Raw genomic sequence first — 13,711 nt, 5'->3', positions numbered from 1 at the left:
TTAGTGGAATAGGGGTCCCACTTGTATATATTAGTTTTAAATGATATGTGAGTGGAATGTGTTGGTGGAATGTGGGGCCTCTTTACCATTTATGGTAATTATGAACCGGGACTCCTATTCGTGGACGGACCAAAATGGAAAAACGGGACTTCTATTCGCGGACGGAGGGAGTACTATTTTGCAATAGGGAATAGGGAAGCAGTATGAATCTGAGAGCCTAATTCTTTGTATACGCACGCATAAATCTGTGCAACCAATTGCCATTGCATTTACTCCATCTCTCCAACCCCAACCCCTCTCTCTCTCTCCTCTTGATTATTATTTTGCCTGTTTCGGAACCCTTCTCAGGTGGCTTTTACAGGTCCTCTGCAGATCAGCCTTTATGACGCCCCCTCCCCAAATCTATTCCATTTCCCTTCGGATTCAGTGCTTCAATTCTGAATTACTCTTACTCCTATATAAATAATCTCTATTTATACATCCACCATAACTATCAAGTTCTTGTGCATGTTTTTAGCATATTCAATTTTGAAATCAAAATATATATGATGATGTTGGGAGTGGAAGAGATTCTGTGTGAGGTTGAGAGAGATGATGAGCAAGGCAGCCTCCCTCCTGGCTTCAGATTCCACCCCACCGATGAAGAGCTCATCACCTTCTACTTAGCTTCCAAGGTCTTCAACGGCAGCTTCTGCGGCGTCCACATCGCTGAAGTCGACCTCAACCGATGCGAGCCGTGGGAGCTTCCTGGTACTTTACTACACATTCATCTCCCAAATTAATTAATTAATCAAACCCTAATCCCCATACATGTGTGTGTTGTGCAGATGCGGCGAAAATGGGGGAGAGGGAGTGGTATTTCTTCAGCTTGAGAGACCGGAAGTACCCGAGCGGGCTGCGAACAAACCGGGCGACCGGCGCTGGCTATTGGAAGGCAACGGGGAAAGATAGGGAGGTGGTGAGCGGTGCGAATGGGGGCCTTCTTGGGATGAAGAAAACCCTAGTTTTTTACAAAGGCAGAGCCCCCCGAGGGGAGAAGACCAAGTGGGTCATGCACGAGTACCGCCTCGACGGCGACTTCTCCTGCCGCCACACCGCCAAGGTATTAAACTTTTTTAGCCTACCTAGGGTTGACTTGTTTTATTCTAGGAAATAGTTTTTGATTTTGATTTTGGATAGGATGAGTGGGTGATATGCAGAATTTTCCACAAGGCAGCTGAGAAGAAGAGCTTGGTGCAAGGCCAGAGCTACTTAATGAGAGGGTACAACCCAGCTACTTCATTGCCTCCATTGCTAGAGCCACCACCAACACTCGACCATCATCATCAATTTCTCTATCACACTGTTCAAGAGCAATCGGAGCTCAAAGCCCTAATCAACCAAGACTTGAGTTTGAAGGAGCTAAGCATGGCCATTGCCATACAGTGCAAGAAAGAGTCTGATATACGGAGCCATTTGCAGTTGCAGTATGGGTGTGGTGGTGATGGGAGTGGAAACAGCAAATATGAATATCCATTTGTTTTTGGGGGAAATCTGGCAATCCCATCAGCAACAGCAACAGTGGATACAGCTGTTGATCATGTGATGTCAAATGAGCCGGCTTTTAGATGGTGGTAGAGATTCAAATCCATCAATGTCACTGGAGAGATTATTCTTGCCTCTCTTTAATTGTGGAATACTGAGTATAAAATATGTTATCTACACATTCTGGATATATGTGTCTCTCTATCTGCAGATTGTGTGTCATGAATATTGTAAGCATGTAGCAGCAGTAGCATTAATGATGGGGACTATGGAATGACTAGCTCTGTATCTTGCTGTTTTTGTACCATATATTTATTTATGCAACATAAAGATTTGCAATTTACAACTACTACTACTGCTAGTATAGTATATAACCAAAATCTTTGATTTCTGGCACTAAAAAAGTATAAGTGTAGATTTTATTGCACAAGTTGTTTATGGTGTTTAGTCAAAAAACTAAATAAAAATTAAAAAGTGATGGGGATTAGAGCACTCCCAATGGTCTCCCTTATTTCTCCCTAACTCCTGCCACATCAGCGCCACATCAGCACCAAAATTTATCCCCAGTTTTTAGCCAACCTCTACAATGGTTTCTCCCTTATTTCTCCCTTATTTCTCCCTAACTCAACATTTCATTTTTACATCATCACTAATTTAATTGTTTTATTTTTATATATAATAAGCTAGCTCATTTAATTTATAAGATAAAACAAATAATAGTACACATCAACAAATAAAGTTCGTTGTATTAAACACGGGTACACATTACAACGAAGAAAATAATAAAAAAAAAAAAAGTACACGAATGGATAAAAAAAATCAAAAAAAAAATTCAAAGAAAAAAAAATTCAAGGGCGGTGGGCGCGGTTTCTATTTGCCCACAATTCTTCGATGATATCGTGTTGTAGTGCTTGATGGGCCTCCTTCTGGTGTATGTCCATGAACGCCTGGAACCGTTCATGTTCGTTGTGCGGTACACCCTGGCGGGCGGACTCGGTTGAGACACCGTGACTCGATGATGCAACACTTGGGTCGTTGGTGACGTCGAGGACGCCTTCGTGTTCATCTTCGATGATCATGTTATGCATGATGATGCACGCATACATGATATCGGCAATATCCCCCTGGTAGAAAAAGCGCGTCGGGCCCTTTACCAGTGCAAATCGCGATTGGAGCACCCCAAATGCCCTCTCCACATCCTTGCGCGCAGACTCTTGCGCTCGGGCAAAATACCTTCTTCTATCTCCGAGTGGGCATCTGATCGTCTTCAGAAACACGGGCCATTGCGGATAGATGCCGTCAGCCAGGTAGTACCCCATGTTATGCACATTGCCATTGGCCGTGAATTCGATGGAGGGGCCTAACCCGTTGATCCGCTCGTTGAAAAGGGGCGAGGAATTGAGAACATTTAGGTCGTTGTTCGACCCGGCTAAACCAAAATAAGCATGCCAAATCCAAAGCCGTTGGTCGGCAACGGCTTCAAGAATGATGGTGGGATGCGTACCTTTGTAGCCGGTAGTGAACTGGCCTCGCCACGCGGTTGGGCAGTTCTTCCACTGCCAGTGCATACAGTCGATGCTGCCGAGCATCCCCGGAAAGCCGTGGGTCCTCCAGTGCCAATCCAGTAGGAACTGGCAGTCAGCTGCGTCCGGCGAGTGAAGGTAGTGCTCCCCAAATATCTCTCGCACGCCCTGACAGAAATTCTTCAGGCACTCGTTGCCGTCGTCTCGCCGCATTGCAGATACTCATCGAACATGTCGGCGGACCCTCCGTATGCCAACTGCCGGATGGCAACAGTGCATTTCTGTAGGGGCGATAGTCCGGGCTTCCCTGCTGCGTCTCGCTGGAGCCGGAACTCGGGGTAACGCGCGGACAACGCATTAACAATGCGCAGGAAGAGGGAGCGGCGCACTTCTGAACCGGCGACGAAATACATCTGCCGGATAACGTGGTTCCTCCGCGAAATAATCGGCGAACAGCCGATCGTGCGCACCAGTGTGGTTGCGAGGGATGTATCGGCGCCGCCGGCGGATTGGCCGTTGGGGGGGTGGCTGCTGCATTCGAGCGATCTCGCTTTGTATGCGGCGGGAGATATAGTTGTTGATTGGGTTGTTGGCGAAACCCGCTACATCCCATCCGGTGGGAGCGGGAGGTACCTCTTCTTCGGAAGAAGAATGTGATATTTCCTCGTCGGACTGAGCACGAGACGATGAATCAGAACTCATTTAATAAAGATGGAGAGAAAAAAGATTGAAAATTTGTGCGAATGAAGTTTGTGGGTGATGAATGGAGGAAGAGGATGAAATATTTATAGGGGTGGAATTTAGAATATGACCGTTGAAGGAAAAAAAAATTTGATCATCGCCGGATTATCGCCGAACAGCTCCCCACAGTGGCCGGCGATGATCCGGCGATAGCCCGGCGATAAAACGCCGTTTGGCGTAAAATCGGTAGGAAATTCGCCGAAAAATCGCCGACCTCCTCCCAATGGCCGGCGATAAGTCGGCGATATCCGGCGAAAAATCGCCGGATTATCGCCGTCGCCATTGGGAGTGCTCTTAGGGGATGTGATGTGATGGCAAGATGTGATTTATGGAGGGGTTAGGTTTTGCTTGGCTATGGCGCGATTGCATGGTCAGTAGCACATGGCGATGATTAGTGATGGTAATATCCCTTGAGTAGGAATAGTCCCTCTATCGGTGTCAACCAAGATGAGTCTAAAATTTTGAGCACAATGATTAACAAATCGTGTTGAAAAGTAGAAGAGTGGAATAATGTCAAAAAAGTAAAAATAGAGTAAAATATGTGATGGGGTAAAGTAAGATTGATTGAATGTTTTATTTTTTATCGAAAAAAGAAAATGATTCAACTTAGTTAGAGTGATTGAATGGTTCAACTTCATCTGAAATACCATAATACTCGATGTGGGTATCCGCAAACCCAAAATTATTATGTTACAAATTTATTTTATTTAAATAAACTATACCGTGATGAGTGTAAGAGTTATTAAAATTATCATAATACTAATTGACTATTGTTAAAAGTTTAAACTTTAGTTTTAGTGCTTTAAGTTTTTCATTATTATGATACTACGATGATATATACTACCTCCGTCCATAAAAATTTGTCCTACTTTGACCCGGCACAAGTTTTAAGAAATGTAATGAAAAATGAGTTGAAAAAGTTAGTAGATTGTGAGTCCTACTTTTATATATTAGTTTTATAATAAAATGTGAATAGTAATGAGTTATTGAAATATGAGATCTACTACCAGAAATGATAATAGAGACGTGGGACAAATTTTGGGAGACAGACAGAAATGGAAAAATGAGACAAATTTTGATGGACGGAGGTAGTAGTATTTATTAATAGACATTAACCACTACTTGTTTCAAAACAAAGAAACTTTTGGGGTGTAGGGCGGCGAACCGGGGTGGGCTAATGAAACTTAGAGTTGAAGAGTGAGGCACGAAAACATTGCTAAAACTAAAAGTAATTAAATATTTTACAATACGGGCTTATAGCAAAAAATATTTATAACTATAAACACTACTCTATTATCGGATATTAATCGAGTACTATTCGGGTATCCAAATATATCTATCCATCTATGTACCCCAATAAATCCTTACACCAATTATCCGAACCTATAATTTTGGGTTTCAGGTACCCAAAACCCGTTGGGTATCGGTTCGGAATGGAGTATATCTAGTTCAACAATTTTTATTTTTTTATTTTTTTAAATTATCAATCAATTTATAAAATTAAAATACAGAATATACTAAATAACATAATGACTTAATGTGAAATTCGTAAAAAAATTTACATTAATTATAATTTCTAAAATTGAAAAATTAAGACAAACGTCAAAGAGGGTGAATCTCCAAATTTGGATTTAAAAAAACTACCACTATAAATGAATACTATCCTCGATCTCAATTATATATGGAGTATAAATATAGTAGAATTAGAAATGAATTGAAAACCATACGCATATAAAATATTTTGGCATTACACTTATCCGGCGACTGGAATAAAAACTTTTTAGAAATACATTCTCCTTCTATCTTCACCACTTCCCTCTCACTCATTTCGACAAACACAAAGAAGTAGCTGTGAGCCATGACTTCTTCCCCCTCTCTCAAGCCATCCTCTCCCGCCCCCAGTGGCGGAGCCAGACTTTTAACGATTGGGGTCCAAACAATTACTCCCTCCATCTATATAAAAAATAGTCACATTTATGGACGACACAAGTTTTAATGAGAAACTGATAAAGTAAGACAAAGAATGTATAAAAATGTGGATAAAGTAAGAGAGATGAGAAAAAAAGAAGTAAAGTATGAAGGAAAATTTTCCATTTTCATAAATGGAACTATGTTTTGTGGACATTCTAAAATGAGACTTTTTTCGTTAATGGAGGGATTATTAAAATTTATTGAATATGTTCAGTGTTTGGAAACAAATCGAACAAAGCCTTAGAAAAAGTTGTGCATGAGAAAATAGATAATTAGAAAAATATGAATATATATTTTAGGGCATAGCATTGATATTAATTTTACTAATGTTATACAATATTATATATTTACATATTTATAGAATTATTTTTATTCTTAAATTATAAATATCATTCTTTATGAATAAAAGTTTAAATCGTTTATGAGAAATTACTAGAGTGAAAATCAATAAAAATAATAATGTGAGAAAATCAATAAATACTCTAAATGAATATGATGGAATCAACTAATAAATAGTACTCCCTCCGTTAACAGGATTCGAACCTTGCTCGCCAATGAAAGGCTGAAATTCACGCCAACTGCGCTATCTGCTGATATCATTAATGGCGCATACATATTTAATATATAATAAACATTCAATCGGCTGGGGGGCTGGCCCCACTGTGGCTCTGCCACTGCCCGCCCCTCTACCCCCAGCGGTCCAATTTCTCTCCCCGAACCCGGTCTGATACGAACCCCCCTACTTCAGACCAGCCAACACATGCAGAGGACATAGATGACGAATGCTACAGAGATGAAGCTCTCACTGCTCCAACATTGGAGGTTTCCTCTCGACGCATAAGAAGACCCCCAGTCCGTTTCAAAGATTACGTTGATTGTTAGTTTGTTAGTTATTTTGGTTATTTCATATAATGTAATAGTGTAAGGAGTCGAGCATAGTATAAGCTCTATCTCGGGTTTTCTTTGTGGTTCTTTCCCGAGTGATAGGAGGTCGAACCGCCCTAGGGTCCTAGATATAAAAAAGGAGAACTTGTCAACGTATCTATAATGAATGATAAGTTTACTCCAAATTTGCTGTCTTCTCACTTTTAAATCAGTTACATATCCGCTGCTTGACGGAGTAGAACTCCGCACGCAGATTCTATTCGATCATCCAGTTTTCTCGCCGTTGATTGCATTGCCGATACGATCATCATCGTATCATCTGGTGCCTTCATTGTCGTTCTCATGGCTACATATCCGAACAACATCCCCATTCCTAATCCAGAACATTCTGAACCAGCGTCGAATGCAGATTTCCAACAGGACCATCAAGGTCCAACGTTGGCAATTCCCAGCCCGGGAGGAGTTCCGTCCGTTCAGTTGAATTAGATTATGTCCACGATTGCCAATTTGGAGTCTTGATTGACTTCTATTGATCGTCAGCTAGCTGATTACCGGACTCTGCCGCGTTTGGATCATGATTCGCCTTACGTTTTGCCTATTCCGGCGATTCGCAAAAATCAACCGACCCACGACCGTTTCACACGATGGTTTATACACATAATCCACAAATTCAACCGTTTCATAACCCCCTCAATCACCACAATTTCCACTTCCCAGAGGTTACTCCTAATAACCGTCAACCACAACCAACTGCCCTGCCTCCACAACCGTCATCTTCTTCCATGATTCCACCTTGGTTTGCAACTGATCCAGGAGATCCCTCTCGTTCTAATATGGGAAATTTTTAGCACTCTCAGTATTTGCCTCAGCAACACAGTATGTACTTGCCCATGAATCGTCTGTATTTTCAGACCATTGCTCCGTAAATCAGTTATTGTATTTTTTGATGATATTCTGGTTTACAGTCCCACTTTGGAAACTCATTGTACACACTTGGAACAAGTCCTATCGACTTTGGCGGCTAATCTTTTCTTTGTGAAGCTATCCAAGTGCACTTTCTGCAGTTCCACAGTGGATTACTTGGGTCACTTGATCACAGATGGGCGTCTTAAGGCTGATCCTGCAAATATTGAAGCCATGGTAGCATGGCCAACACCTACCACAGTCAAATAGTTGCGTGGTTTCTTGGGTTTGACGGGCTATTACCGTCGTTTCGTTGCTCATTATGCCATAATAGCGGCCCCTCTCACTGATTTGCTCAAGAAGGATTCGTTTGTTTGGTCCTCGCAGGCAAATGACAGTTTTGAAGCTCTTAAGTCTGCAATGACGTCTGCACCATTCCTTCATCTGCCGAATTTTGAGCGAACATTTTACATAGAAACCGACGCTTCAGATTTTGGTATTGGCGCGGTCTTATTGCAAGATGGTCATCCCTTGTCTTATTTCAGCAAGATGTTGGGTCCACGGCGTCGTATTGCATCCACTTATCACAAAGAACTCTATGCCATTGTTGAAGCGGTTCAGAAGTGGAGACAATATTTATTGGGACGTGAGTTTGTTATTCGCAGTGATGAAAAGAGCTTCAAGGATCTGCTTCAACAAGTTATTCAAACACCGGATCAACATCTTTATGTGCGGAAATTAATGGGCTACAAATTTCGAATAGAGTATAAGGCTGGTACTTCGAATCGGGTTGCTGATGCCCTCTCGCGTCGAGATCCGGACGCTGAACAGACTACTGCCTTGCTGACTCTCACGGCACAACCTGTGCCTGATCTGCTTTCTGCCTTGCGAACAGAAACGGCATCTTCGGATTACTTGACAAATATTCGAACTGCTGTTGAGAATGGTACTGCTCCTGCTCACATATCTTACTGTGATGGTTTACTATATTATAAACGTAGAGTTTACGTTGATCCTGCCTCCCCTAGTCGCGCTCGGTTGCTGTTTGAACACCACAGTACTCCTGCAGTCGGCCATCCCGGGGTAGATCGTACTTTTCGTCGCCTTTCCATGGGTTTCTTTTGGCCTAAGATGCGTAAGGAAGTTCGACAGTTTGTTGCTTCATGTGTTGACTGTCAAACGACAAAGTATTCTACTCAACGTCCAGCAGGCTTGCTCCAACCTTTGCCTATTCCATCGCAGGTTTGGGATGACGTTTCGATGGATTTTATCATAGGTCTGCCACCATCCAGAGGATACACAGTTATAATGGTTATTGTTGACCGACTATCCAAGTATGCACATTTTGCTGCATTACCGATGAAATTTGATGCTTTGAGAGTCGCTCGATTGTTTATTGAAATTGTGGTTAAACATCACGGTTTCCCTAAAACTCTTGTGTCGGACAGGGACCCCATTTTTCTAAGTGCGACATGGGAACATATGTTGCGTTTGATTGGTACTAAGTTGCATTTTTCGACCGTGTATCATCCTCAATCTGACGGTCAGACGGAGGTTCGCAATAGAGGTCTGGAGCAATATTTGCGTGCTTTTGTGGCGGATAAACCTTCAAGATGGATAAATTTCCTTCCTTGGGCTGAACTTGCACTTAATTGCTTACACCATTCAGGCCTTGGCACCTCTCCATTCCACGCTCTATATGGCAGGGAGCCACCTTTATTGGTCGCCACACCCCCTTCGCATTCTACTCCTCCGGCAGTAGCTGACCTTATCCGCCAAAGAGGTGCTTTACTGGTAAAATTGAGAGCGAATTTACAGAGGGCTCAACAACAGATACGGGACACAGCAAACAAGCATCGTCGTGATGTTCAATTTTCAGTTGGTGACATGGTTCTTCTCAGACTTCAGCAATATCATCAACACTCTGTCGCCCGACCACAGTCTGCAAAATTGGCTCGACGTTTCTACGGCTCTTTTAAGATCATTGAGCGTGTAGGGACCGTCTCCTGTCGCTTGTCATTACCGCAGGAATGTCGCGTGCACAATGTCTTTCATGTTAGTCTTTTGCAACCTTTTATTGCAGGGTCTGTTATGCCCGCTGAAGTTCCATTACCGGAGGAATTCTTCATGTCTCGACCGGTTGCTAAGCCGCTTCGTTTACTGGACCGTCGTGTGGTGATGCAAGATGGCAAGCCAGTGGAACAGGGTCTGTTCGAGTGGGCTGATTCAAGTGACAACTCTCCAACTTGGGAACCCCTCAACTCTTTCTACCGTCGCTTTCCTTCCATTGTCCTTGAGGACAAGGACACTTCTATTGGGGGGGGGGGGAGTTGATACGAACCCCTCTACTTCATACCAGCCAACACATGCAGAGGACATAGATGACGAATGCTACAGAGATGAAGCTCTCACTGCTCCAACATTGGAGGTTTCCTCTCGACGCATAAGAAGACCCCCAGTCCGTTTCAAAGATTACGTTGATTGTTAGTTTGTTAGTTATTTTGGTTATTTCGTATAATGTAATAGTGTAAGGAGTCGAGCATAGTATAAGCTCTATCTCGGGTTTTCTTTGTGGTTCTTTCTCGGGAGGTAGGAGGTCGAACCGCCCTAGGGTCCTAGATATAAAAAAGGAGAACTTGTCAACGTATCTATAATGAATGATAAGTTTACTCCAAATTTGCTGTCTTCTCACTTTTAAATCAGTTACATATCCGCTGCTTGACGGAGTAGAACTCCGCACGCAGATTCTATTCGATCATCCAGTTTTCTCGCCGTTGATTGCATTGCCCATACGATCATCATCGTATCACGGTCTCACACCTCTCCCTCGCCCCTACAACGCAGTGTGCTGGAGTCTGCACCCCTCCAAGTCGTCCAGCACCCCATTCTTCTACCCGTTACTCATGCCCTATAAGCTCAAATCAAGATTTTAGTTCAATCTCAACGTTTTGAACTGAACATGCTATTTTGAGAGCACAAGAAAAAATGCAGCTCTTATAGATGAATGGAATTTAAATTCCAACTTAAATTATCTTTGGCTTCTATAGACTGTTCTATTACAAGTAATTTCACAACTTAATCAAACAAACTATTTGCTATCGAGTAATAAAAAAATTCATTATGAAACCAAAGCAATGATCTAAACAAGTAGGGAGTAGAAAACATTTTTTTTCTGCAACGAAAACCAGAGTTGGGATGAGGATAGAGGTAGTAACCTGGCATCTAAGCATACAATGACACATCTAAAATTTCATCTTACACCGAATCAACAACGAATTGTTACACCATCCAGTTGAGTTTGCTCTGGTGTCAGCCTTACCACTAGAGTAAAGGTTACCTTGTGTTTCTAACAAAGCTTCAAGATCAAATGACCTTATTAGTGCAGCAATAGTTCTTAACCTAGGATGAGGTAAACTTAGTAAGTTTGTCCAGCGCTTTGGTCAGTTTCTAAGTACTATGTTACGAACCTTGAGGTTGCTAACCAAGCACACCTGCCTTTTGCAAACAAATGGATAGTAACCAATAAAGCAAAGTTACATGCTTTACCAATCCTAATGCAGTGATATTGATGTTTCATGCTCAAGGCACAAGCCATCCCCCAATGAAAACCCACTATCTATGTCAATCTTCCAATCAAATCAATTTATGGCATGAACTATGCCAAACTCATTGAAATTAAAGCTTATTACACTATTCAAAATGAGAGAGGCAAAGTGGCGATGGAGAAAGAATCATGACTCCATTGAGATAGATTCCTCAATTGTTTAACTTGTCACATACAATTTTCATCAACATACCACGACTCTAACCAACCATCACGAAAAGACACTCCAATTAATTTCATATGATTGGGGAAACTTCGCAATCCTGAAAAATGCATGTTTAATATATCATATCGAGTAATATTGACAATTTATATATGAGTTTCATAAACCAGGATAAGTAACACAATTATCAAGGAAATAATTAGTCTGAAATCCGATCAGTGTAAAAACTTTTTGTTCCTCTTACTTAACTACCATAACCAAATGGCAAACAGCAATAAGTGAGAGAGATTGAAACAATACTACAAATAAGTATCCTAATTCACAGTTTCAGCAAATTAACCTTTATCCATATCAAAAAACAGGAAAGAATCAACAAACAATCCTAACCAAAAAGGTTAAGAAAAGAGGAGTAGTTGCGAAGGAAGGGTCAATAGTGAACATCACATCACCTTGTCATCCAAACCGAATTAAGAAGCCGTTGATCCACGCAACGAATCAGGCGGCGAGTAGGCAAGGGCGGCAATTATCGCCAGCCACCGCCGCCAGCTTGGTGACCATCGGCTGTTGAGAAAAAACAATTCATTTTGATTAAACATTAATTATGAATTTAATTATTGGAGTTGATATTCTACTTGTTTCTACTGAGTTTGGTTTTTTTTGCCAGTGATCGATTACATTCTAGGTTCCCCAAATTATATGGTACGTGTGCTTATCATATCAAATTATAAGCACTTAGTTATTAAGTATGAATATATTCTTAGTTAATACTATGTGATTTTGAAAATTAGACAACATAAGATAGCCTGCGTTCCACAGAAATGAGACTTAATAAAAATGTGTCGAGAGGTAATAATTTTCATAACATTTAGCCCCTTATTAGTACAATAATGGAATGAAGATATGAATGCAATCATAGTTTTGGTTTTTTATTCCATCCTTTATTCCATCATATTACCAATCAAATGAATAAAATAGCAGTAGTATTCACATTCCTTTCCATTATATTCATGAAAATTTATGAAGCTATAGAGCGCAAACTAATGAATAGCTAGTTGGAACTGAAACTAATCCAGCATTTAATGAAATGTAGTGTATTTTTAAGGAGAAAGCGATTTGATTACGATAAACATCCAATGATTCTCATGCACCTCATACCATCCTCTTTAAAAAACAATGGAAAATGAGCAATTGAGCATCACTAGTTTAAAAGAGGCAGAATGGTAGTATGACTTTGTTTGCAACAAGTTTACTGCATCTGCTGTCATTTTCTGAATCCTTTGATTTATAATCCGCCATTAATTTTTCCCCAATTTAATCATAGTTATAAGAAAAGATTCAAGTACTCCTAGTTAGGATTCTTTCACAGTTCTTCTGTTTGATTAGTTCCTCGCTCATTTTCAGCAACTTTCACTCAAACCATATGTTTCTTTCTCACAAACAAAATGGTTTGCTCAAATCTAAACAATCTTATATCTTAATTTATTTTTTTGTGCTGTGAAATTCTGCTCTGGTACAAGCTTAAAGGAAGTATATTACCTATTCAAGATCGAGTTAGTTTTTCTTCATTACAATATGTTTGTGTAGTTTGTCTGTACATCAGTGATCATGCATATTATGTAGCTTGCTTGTTTCTTCTTTTCCGGAATGTTGATTCTTACTCAAATTTTGTTATCTTTGTGATAGCAGATGAGGAAAGATGAAAGGTGCTGCTACAATTGGCAACCTTTTGACGTGTTCGCCATTTCTTCTCTTCAAAAAGGGAACTTATACTTAGGTATATGAACTTTATAGTAATCCATATTCCTAATATGTCTAGGAGCTGTAGTTTACATAAAATAAAGAGAGGCCTTATTGTGGCAATGTCTCTTATTGGAGCCACAGCCATCACCACTTGTTTGATAATGCTGTGGCTCCCAATGTGTATGTCTTGTTTTAGCTAGGCTGTTAGATGGGTTTTATTGGACTTGTGTTACTCTCGCCCTTCAAACCAGACTGCCCCTTCAGAGATACGAGGCATGGAATACCCTTCCTCAGTTTGCTGGAACTGCTGGTATGTTCTTGGCGTATTGTATGATTTTCGGGGTGTCCTTGATGCTCGGACTTCTTTTAGTTCCTTCTTTGTGTATTTTTCGTTGATGGTTTTGTATCTGCCTGAATCTCCCCTCTGGCTAGTGAGCAAAACGAAGATGCTGAGGCCAAAAGTGTTTACAGAAACTGGCCCCTGGGGGGATTTTTGGGGAGTTTCATGGGTTTCATTGACCTTGAAAATAGACAAATTGACCTGGCTGTTGTTCCGATTTGCAAGATGGGTTTACCCTAGAAGGTCTGGCAGTTGGTGGCGGTTTTATGAAGAGTATTTTTCGGGCCAGCAGATGAGGGGCATGAGGGTGGTGATGA

The 13,711-nt window shown here is 41.1% G+C and overlaps 2 protein-coding genes and 1 long non-coding RNA gene across 3 annotated transcripts; 1 reads left to right on the top strand and 2 right to left on the bottom strand.

Annotated features, from left to right (window-relative positions):
* Window positions 1-303: 303 nt before the first annotated feature.
* On the top strand, window positions 304-1,799 carry LOC125200400 (protein CUP-SHAPED COTYLEDON 3-like). The gene is made up of 3 exons (XM_048098045.1): window positions 304-750; window positions 828-1,102; window positions 1,180-1,799. Exons 1-3 carry the CDS (start codon window positions 546-548, stop codon window positions 1,615-1,617), a joined length of 918 nt encoding a protein of 305 aa, XP_047954002.1. The 5' UTR covers window positions 304-545; the 3' UTR covers window positions 1,618-1,799.
* LOC125200405 lies at window positions 1,791-3,260 on the bottom strand. Its single transcript, XM_048098052.1, has 3 exons — window positions 3,029-3,260; window positions 2,403-2,884; window positions 1,791-1,817 (listed from the first exon to the last, which is right to left on the bottom strand). Exons 1-3 carry the CDS (start codon window positions 3,258-3,260, stop codon window positions 1,791-1,793), a joined length of 741 nt encoding a protein of 246 aa, XP_047954009.1.
* Window positions 3,261-11,261: 8,001 nt separating this feature from the next.
* On the bottom strand, window positions 11,262-11,912 carry LOC125200402. The gene is made up of 2 exons (XR_007172723.1): window positions 11,764-11,912; window positions 11,262-11,414 (listed from the first exon to the last, which is right to left on the bottom strand). It is a non-coding gene; the product is annotated as an uncharacterized LOC125200402 (long non-coding RNA).
* Window positions 11,913-13,711: the final 1,799 nt, after the last annotated feature.

This window comes from Salvia hispanica, unplaced genomic scaffold (assembly GCF_023119035.1).
Source record: "Salvia hispanica cultivar TCC Black 2014 unplaced genomic scaffold, UniMelb_Shisp_WGS_1.0 HiC_scaffold_953, whole genome shotgun sequence".
NCBI classification, from domain to species: Eukaryota; Viridiplantae; Streptophyta; class Magnoliopsida; order Lamiales; family Lamiaceae; genus Salvia; species Salvia hispanica.
Note: the sequence above shows the minus strand (reverse complement) of the source record. Positions and strands in the feature narration are given on the sequence as shown.

Excerpts from the sequence above, each read along its gene's own strand:
- LOC125200400 (XM_048098045.1), top strand. The coding sequence starts at position 546 with ATGATGATGTTGGGAGTGGAAGAGATTCTGTGTGAGGTTGAGAGAGAT. Across the intron at positions 751-827 it reads CGAGCCGTGGGAGCTTCCTG|ATGCGGCGAAAATGGGGGAG; the intron begins GTACTTTACTAC and ends TGTGTTGTGCAG. Across the intron at positions 1,103-1,179 it reads CCTGCCGCCACACCGCCAAG|GATGAGTGGGTGATATGCAG; the intron begins GTATTAAACTTT and ends GATTTTGGATAG.
- LOC125200405 (XM_048098052.1), bottom strand. The coding sequence starts at position 3,260 with ATGCGGCGAGACGACGGCAACGAGTGCCTGAAGAATTTCTGTCAGGGC. Across the intron at positions 2,885-3,028 it reads GTTCACTACCGGCTACAAAG|GCCCCTCCATCGAATTCACG; the intron begins GTACGCATCCCA and ends TCAACGGGTTAG. Across the intron at positions 1,818-2,402 it reads ATATCATCGAAGAATTGTGG|CAAGATACAGAGCTAGTCAT; the intron begins GCAAATAGAAAC and ends GTACAAAAACAG.